The following is a 9123-nucleotide window of genomic DNA, read 5'->3' on the forward strand; positions in this document are numbered from 1 at the left end:
TGTGTATGGTGACAAATAGAAGTCTGGTTTCATTCTTTTGCATGTGGCTTTCCAATTTTCCCATTTATTGAAGAGGATTTCTTTTCTCCATTGTAGGTTTTTGGCTCCTTTGATGAACATTATTTACCTATATATGTGTGGGTCTATTTCTGGGCTCTCAATTCTGTTTTATTGGTCTGTGTGTCTGTTTTTCTGCCAATACCATGCTGTTTTGATTATTGTCACTTTGTAGTACAATTTGAAGTCAGGGAGTATGATATCTTTGGCTTTGTTCTTTTCTCAAGCATATGACAAGATACAACATCCATTTATGGTTAATACACTCAATAAAATGGGTATAGAGGGCAAGTACCTCAACATAATAGAGGCCATGTGTGACCAACCCTCAGCTAATATTATACTCAATGGTGAAAAACCAAAAGCTTTTCCTCTTTGATCAGGAATGAAACAAAGATGCCTACTCTTACCACCGTTATTCGACATAGTACTGGAAATTTTAGCTAGAGCAATCAGGCAAGAGGAAGAAATAAAAGGCATCCAAATTGGGAATGAAGAAGTAAAACTGTCCTTTTTTGTAGATGACATGATTCTTTATGTAGAAAACTTTAAAGGCCCCACAAAAAAACTCTTGGAAACAAACTAATACAGTAAAGTTTCAGGATATAAAAGCAATGTAAAAAAATCTACTGTGTTCCTATATACTAACATTGAAATTTCAGAAAAAGAAAAAAAAAACAATTATATTTGCATTTGCAACAAAAAGAATAAGATACTTAGGAATAAACTTAACAAAGGATGTGAAAAGACCTATACACAAAAAACTACAAGACACTATTAAAAGAAATTGAAGAAGGCACAAAGAAATGGAAAGATATTCTGTGTTCATGAACTGGAAGAATCAACATAGTTAAAATTGCCATATTACCCAAAGCAATATATAGATTTAATGAAATCCTTATCAAAATTGCTATCATTCTTCTTCCATCTTATACATTTATTGTACATCTTTTCAGGGCTTTTTCTGGGTCAGACACTGTGTTAGCTGCTAAGGGCGCAAGATAAACAGATATAGCCCTTGCCCTCACAAAATTTAGAGTCCATTGGGGAAAACAGTCATTAATCTTAATCTTTGTCAGCTTGATAAACAAATGAAAAGAATAGCATTTCTTTTCTTTTAGTCGGCATTTGGTAACTTAGGTTAAACATTTTCATATGTTAAAGGACTGTTTGCATTTCTTTTTTTAACTTTCTATTTATGTCCTTTGCACTGATTTTTCTTACAAATTTGAAGAAGTCTATGCATATTTAAGATTAACTTTTGCCTGTTAAATATATTTTCCCAAGTTATCATTTGCTTATATTTATTTATGGTACTCATTTGATTTGTAGAAGTATTAAATATTTATTTAGTCAATTTTTAATTTTTTCATTTTTTTTTTAAATTTGATACCTTCCATTCTCACTCAACCTCATGCTTACCTGTAAAACATACCTTCTAAAATTTTCTATGACATACTTAACTTTTCCAGAAAAAAAATCAATGAAAAGAAATCTTTACCTAAACAGAGCCTTGGATATTTTATATTTTGTGGTTACTAGTTTAATTGAATGATTTCCCATTACATTTTTAAAATCACATTTTAAAAAAATTATAAATTTTTGCTCAATTCAGAAAGCTGATGAAGTACCAAATAGCAAAAAAAAAAAAAAAAACTTCCCCAAATTGCACCACCCGAGAGTAACCATAGTTAGCATTTTGTTGTTTGTGATCTTTGATCTTTTACAGAGAATCCCCCGTCCTTCCAAACTCACACTGTATCTACCATGTTATTGCTACAGAACTCTAAGGGAGGGGGGACATTGAAATCTCCTCCACTTCATTTTGTTCCTACCCCCCACTCTACTTAGTGGGGAAGCATTGGTACCACTTAGCCAGACTCTAGTACATGTAAACATGCTAACGGGTGGGGAGGGCTCAGTGCCTTATGACAAGCAGCAGTCAGCTCAGAAATAACTCTTGTAGATCACTGCACATTGTATTGTTTCTGACTCTTTGGATATGTTTTCTCGTGCTGATGGCTGTGTCGGGGTGGCCTTTAATTTGAAGCTTTTAATGTGGTTCACATGGGCCAGTTCCACTTCTCAGATGACTCAGGGCTCTGCATCTGCATTTGCAGTCCAAGCCCAGATAATATTAATAAAATGCCCCTCCTCGCCCCTTTTGGCCATTGTTCCTTGTATCTCTCTCTCTCAAGAACCTCACGAGCAGTGGTGGCTACAGTCTAGGTTAGGAGTCTATAATTACTCATCCTTTGGTTATACTATCATGTGAGCCCTTCCAAATTAATTGCTTTTGTTCACTTTACAAGATAAAATAAACATTTCCCTTAATCAATGAATTGTATTCTATGTGAATGATTTTTAATGACTATATTTTTCTCAATTTGTGTATATGTGTAACTCATAATTTGCACACCAATCTCCTATTGTTTTACGTTTGGATTGTTTCTAATTTAACTGTTCCTAATAATATTTCAAGGATTATCTTTATATTTGTATCTTTGTAGAATTCTGAGAAGTAGGACTGGGGGATTCTAGATCATTGTTCATCAGGAAACTTGGGCTTAAGTAACACAAATCAATTCGGGGTAGAAAAAAGCAAAAAAAAGAAGCCCCTCAGAGACAAGAACTGAGGGTGGATTTATAGCCAGACTTCATAAAGGGAGAGGAACCCAGGAACCTTTCCCACATGTTTAAGTCATTCTCGTCTGCACATAGGACCTCTATTTCTCAGTCTACACGAACAGTAGAAGATGGGCAATCCTTTGCCCTTGGATTTGTATGTTCCCTTTTCAGCAGACGAGTCCAGGTAGAAACAGGATCTCTTAGGTTTGATTTCAAGTTCCCAAGAAAGAAAATCTGATTATCTCTGCAGGAGTCAGGCCAGACGCCCACCTTTGATTGAAGTGACTGTGGCTGGGGTTGGGGTGTATGTGGTGGGGTCTGATGTACAAACGTACCTGACAAGTACCCATGTGACAGGGGCAGTTAAGGAGATTATTATGAGCTGTACAGACACCTGAAATGTTTTGAATGTAGTTATTCATATTGTGTTAAGCTTTTGATGTATATTCTCAAACTGCTCACCACGAAGTGGCCATCTCTTGTAAACTTCCCAATAAGATTATCACTTAAAAAATGACAATTACAGATTATTCTCTAATATAAAGGAATCCAATTTTTCCACTTAATGCATTTTGCTTTGAATTCTACTTTTTTTTTAATTGTTATTGTTGTTTGTGTTTCCAAATATATCACCACCCGCCCTTATAGTTTTAAACTGTCACTTTGTCTTAGTTGTGTTCCTGGAATGGAAAATACAGTTAGATTTTATTTAGCCTAATTTAAGAATTTTGTATTTTTAATAGAAAATTGGGCTTTAATAATTTTGTATTTGTCAATAATTAACAATATTATTTTACTGTTTTATTCTGTGCTTTATCTTTGTTCTTATACAGTTCCCTTTGTTTTCTGCTTTTTATATATGGACTATATTTTGCTTAATATTTTTCTTTTAGCGATTTAGAAGTACTATAACCTATTTTTAATTTATTAATGACTAAAAGGTATGCTTGCAACCCTTATTTTCTTGATTATCAAAGTCAATCATGAAATAATATCTATTGATTCCTCCCCCATGAAAGATAAGGACATTTCCTTTCTCAAACTCTTCTAACTACTTGGGCATTTGTTGACATAGAATTATTTTTAATCTTTCAAGAATTGTTGTATTTGCATTCCGAATCTATATTTTCAATTATTAGTAGGCTTAAATCTGTGATTAGCTAGTCAATGCTTCTCGTTTTTATCTTGTCTTTTATGCGTCTTCTCTGTATTGGGTTATTCACTCACCCCTTGGGTGGCTACATGCTTGCGTAACAATTCAAACGGAGACTATGGAATGTACTAATTTTAAGCTCTTGGATATTGGCAAATGACTGTCTCTTGCCTTCGCATGTCTCTTGTCTTCTCAACTATTTTTTCCTTAAACATCTATAAAAACGCTTCCTTTATTTTCTGGAATTAAATGCCAAAAATAATCTGAGAATTGTTGATTTGGGCTCCTTGCAGTTAACTTTCTCAGCCTGGATTCTAGTAGATTTTCTCTATGCTTCATACTTATAACTTGAAAAACCTGTCAGGCTTTCTAAAAAATTTCTCCTAGTATGAAGTGGGCTCTTTTATTCTATATGCATAGGTTTTTCTTCATCTCAGAAGAATTTTATTTCAAAATCTCTATTCCATACATCTGGTTCTTTTTTCCATAAATACTTTTTTTTCTCAGCATGTTGGTTCTTTGTTCAACGGATCTCTTTATTTACTATATTCTTCCTCACCATTTTCAAGTCTTTGCCCTTTTCTCTCTTTGTGTCGAGCTTTTCAAGCTTGTCCTCCACATTTCTGAACTACTTTTCTACAGTGTTGTTTCTGCTCTTTGCTGATTCTTATGCCAAGTTAAATTGTGGTATTGCATTTCTTTCAATTCTTTTTATTTTTTATTATCTAGCTCCCCTTGTAAGTACAATTTTTATTTTGAGGCAATCACAAAGCTATAGGAAAAGATGGAAGTACAGTACAGTTTTTCACAAACCAATTGAAAGTAAATGCCAACATGATGCCCCATAACCAGAATATTTTAGCGTGTTTTCTACAAACAAACACATTTCCTACATAACCACAATACAACTATCAAAAGCAGAAAATTAATACTAATATGTTACTGCCATCTAATTCTTACATTCTATTCAAGTTTTGCCATTTGTCCCAATAAAGTTCTTAACAGCAAAAGGATCCAGTTCAGAATCATACATTGCATGTCATTGTCACGTCTCTTTAGTCTCCTTTAGTCTGGAACAGTTCCAAATTCTTTCCTGGACCTTCATGACTTTTATACTTTGAAAGAGTATATGTCAGTTAATTTACAGTATGTAATACTATATTATGTTACTTTCAATTTAGGTTTGTCTCATTCCTCATGATTAGATTCAGGTCATGCATCTTTAACAGGACTATCACAGATGTGGTGCTGGGTTCTTCTCACTGCATTCTACCAGCTGAGGTGTGATTTCAATTTGTCTCATTATTGATGATGCTCACTGGGGTCATTTGATTAAGGTGATGTCCTCCAGGCTTCTCCACTGGAAAGCTATTCTTTTTTTTCCTTTGTGGTCATTGTATGAGGAGGTAGTTTGAGGCTATGTAAATAATCGGTTTCTCATGAATCTTTAATTAATTAATCAGTGAATACCTGAATGACTATACACGGTGTCCTGGTTTACTCAACAGGTTACTATTTCTTACCAATATTAATTATTGTGATGTTCAAATTATCCCCATTACGGTCAGTGGGAGCCCTTCAAGCCTGACTATGTCTCCAACATTCCTTGAGTACTTCCTTACTTTCCGCCATAAAATGTTTCAGGCTCATCTTGTACTTTCTCTCTCCCAGTCCTGGAATCAGCCATTTCTTCAAGGAACTGTGATTCATTTACATGGAAAAAGGTATGTAGAAAGCACGATACACTCACCTTGGGCCACAGCTCCCTGGGAATGGTGACTAGAGCTATGCTGTGGCGATGGTGGCCTATGCCACCATGATTATTTCTCTATGTTTTTTTTTCTGCCTCTCTGTCACTACCTCTTCCAAGGGCTGAGGGCTGACTGTGTTCAAGTTTCTGTAAATGCGTGAGTGATGCAATAACACGGTATAGGTCCACCAGAGCAGATAGTGCAGAATTGAAAGAACTGGGAACAGAACTGGGATCCAAGTCTGTGGTTTTGGGCAAGTCCTCGAGCCTTCCTTGGTTGTCATTTCTTCACCTGTAAAGTGAGGCTAATGATATCTCCTTTATTACCTCACAGAATTCTTACCAGTCCCAAACTCTAAGCTCCTCATTCTACAAGTGAAGAAACTGAGGTCTCAAGTTGGGGAGAGACCTACACAAGGTCACATGCCTGGCTTGAGGTGGAGCTAGTAATAAAGTCAAGCTTTCCTGATTTCCAGTTCAAATATATGTAAAGCTCTGAAAATTATAAACATGGAGGATTATTGAATACAAGCTCACTGAGAACTTTCTACAAGTTTTCCTAAGCCATGTTCACTGTAACAAAACCTAGGAAATATCCAGGTCCATAACTTTGGACTCTTAGGAAAAAATTGTCTGTTGATAAGGACAAACCCACCCTGAATCATTCCTGCTCCTCCTGTTTAAATTTTCCATGAATTCATTTGTGCACAGTACTTCCTGTGCAGTCAACAGAGGTCCTGGATTTCTTTGACTGGGACAACCATCTAGAAGGTACTAAGGGACAAGCTGGGGCACAGGTAGATGGTTAACCAGCCAGTGAGTTGATGTAAATGAGTGAGATGAGAAGCTTCACTCTGCTACTTCAGCTTGGACGTGGCACTGAGGAGCAACGCCATGTGCCTCTCTGTCTTGATAGTGTGGAAGAAGAGGAAAACTTACATTTATGGACCCCTCTGCTGGGAGATTTCACATAGGCTAACACATTTAATTCTCATAACTATGAGGACACTGAGATCGAGAAGCTATGTAACTCATTCAAAGTCACATGACTGAGAATGATGGAGCCAGGGGTCAAGCCCAGCCTGGACTTGAGAGCCTGGCCCTTCTTACCAGGCCATGCTTCCATACTGACCAGAGAAGGCTATGGCGAAGATCCCACCTGTGGCTGCATCACGGTGAAACTTGAGCAGGACCTGGTTGGTTGAGCTATGCACTATTTTCTTGGCCAAACTCCTGGTGAAAACCCAGAGTCGTGGAACTGACGGCTGTGGCCCATCCCTGCAATAGGAAAGAAGGTCCTGGCATGTCACAAGCCACTGTGGCTCCCTGCTCTACTGGGTGCGCACCATCAGTGGTCTTAAGAGAGACCTGGAGCAGGTGGCTATGACTTTTCTTGAAAGCCACCCAACACTGTCTTTCCCTAATGCCTTAAATACTTCTCTTCTATTTCTCCCAACTTTGTCTCCCAATAAAGTTAAGTGTTGGCGAAGCCCACACTGAATTCTCATTCACCTGATTCTTCATCAGCCCAGCCCTCCTTAATAGGTCCCTGGGGCAACAGTCCCACCCAAGAAGCAGGAGCCATGGAGCAGGGTTGCGGGTCTTACCGCAGGTTTCTGTCTGTCCAAGGCAGGACTGGGACAGAGTAATGGAAGAGGTGCAGGAAGCTCATGCTGCTATCTATGCCAGCTCCACTTCCTTGTTCCCCAGGCCAAGAGACAGAACCATGTTACATTTCTGGGCAAAGGATTTCTTCCCCGGAAATTTATCTAGTCCCTTCCATCTGTTCTTAGCCATTGCCTAGAAATTAAGCTGGAAATTAATCCAGGGCAGTCTGGTCATAGTTATCCATCCCTGGGAATTTGGGAAAAAGAGTCCCACTATCCTCTATCAGTTTCCAGAATGGCAGTAACCCCCAAACAAAGGAAACTTAAAATTATATCTTTGTTCAAAGATCAAGTGGTTTGGAAAAATCTGTCTAGGTAACTACACTTATCAACTAATAATTTGTATTCTTATTTTAAAATTAACTCAAGATATTCTAACTCTATAACACAAAGCTGAGCTATCCAATTTGTAACCATGAGGCCACACATGGCTATTTATATTTAAATTAGTTAAAGTTAAATGAAGTTTAAAAATCAGCTTCTCAGTCACTCTAGTCACATTCAAGTACTCAATAGCCACTTATAACTATTGGACAGCACAGATGTAGAACATTTCCATCACTGCAGAAAATTCTGTGGGACAGTGCTGACCCAGCATGAGATGACCAGTGGGACAACACGAAATTCCACCCTAAGCTCTTTTATTAGTCTGGGCAGCTTATCTTAGGTAAATGCAGAATTTTGGTAAAGACTCTAGAAATACCGAGAAAAGTCAGCATATCTACGCCCATTCCCATTCACACACCCATTGGTACTTTCATGGACCACTAGCAGGACTCCAAGGTGGGAACCACTTCACTCCATTACTTGCCCTTCAAGGAGTCATAAGGGCTAACTGAAGCTAAACCCTCATTGCGCTGTGTTTTTTTGAAACCCAGGAGGCTGATGGCCATGTAAATCCATTCAGCTCTTGGTGTTCTGAACAAATAGGTGAATAATCCAGTTTAGAGCCCAACTAATGCCCCTTTCTTATTGGTTGTCAACGTAGCAGTTGCCCTACCAGACGGTGATGAAGTCTCCGGAGGGCTCTGTCTGCAGCAGGCTGAGGTTGAGGCGGATGCCATGACCAATGGGCACAGTGATCAGCCAGACACAGTCCTGGGAACTGGAGTATGGACTGGGGAAGCCAGGGGAGTACACTGTGCCATTGGATGAGGTGATATTCCCACCACAGGGGACTGCAGGGAGGGAACACAAACACAGATGAGTGCTGGAGATCACCTCCCACCTGAGAATTCAGATGAGATACTAATGAAGTCCCAGCTCCCATCACAAACCATCCTGTTCAAGGAGATGGGGCAGCATGGGGAGAGGAGATGGGGCTGAGGATAGCCGAGACTGGCTTTCCCCACCAGTCCGAACACAGCACTCCCCATACAGCCCTGATTTTCTGTGCAGGTGCTTCAAACAGCCTGCCTTAGCCCCCGGCCTTGTCCTTCTCATGGATAAGACCTGCCTAGAAGGAAGGACACACTAAAGCTCTCCCCTCTCTTTTCCTAGAAGTGGGGGGCAGATATTAGAGTTAGGGTACAGTACCTTTGCTGGGAAGAAACAAAAGGGAGCAAGGACATGAAAGCACATGGTTCTGTTCCATGGCACTCATGGTCCAGTGGGGTATAGCCACATACACCAGCATCTACAGCACAGGGGCACATGCTGCCAGTGTGAAACGCTGCAGGAACAGTTATGGGAGCCTTCTTCTGGCTTTGGAACAGTTAGGGGAGCCCCTTCTCTGGCTTTGGGAGGGTAGCAAAGGATTCCTGGTAGAATTCACATTTAGACTCAGATCTGAAGGATGACATGGGCTAAGCAGGCTCAAGACAAGAGAGGAGAGCAATGTTCTATGAGGAAGGAACAGCATGCACTAA

The 9123-nt window shown here is 39.0% G+C and overlaps 1 protein-coding gene across 1 annotated transcript in view; it reads right to left on the bottom strand.

Moving 5' to 3' along the window:
* The window catches only part of CSMD2 (CUB and Sushi multiple domains 2), a gene marked incomplete at its 5' end in the record, with an annotated part of 295495 nt that overhangs the window by 69278 nt on the left and 217094 nt on the right, over nt 1–9123 (bottom strand). Inside the window, 2 exons of the mRNA XM_023529432.1 lie at nt 6721–6866; nt 8256–8433. Of these exons, the coding sequence (XP_023385200.1) occupies nt 6721–6866; nt 8256–8433 (324 nt within the window). The remainder of the gene's footprint in view (nt 1–6720; nt 6867–8255; nt 8434–9123) is intronic.

This window comes from Pteropus vampyrus, unplaced genomic scaffold (genome assembly GCF_000151845.1).
Source record: "Pteropus vampyrus isolate Shadow unplaced genomic scaffold, Pvam_2.0 Scaffold36, whole genome shotgun sequence".
NCBI lineage: Eukaryota > Metazoa > Chordata > Mammalia > Chiroptera > Pteropodidae > Pteropus > Pteropus vampyrus.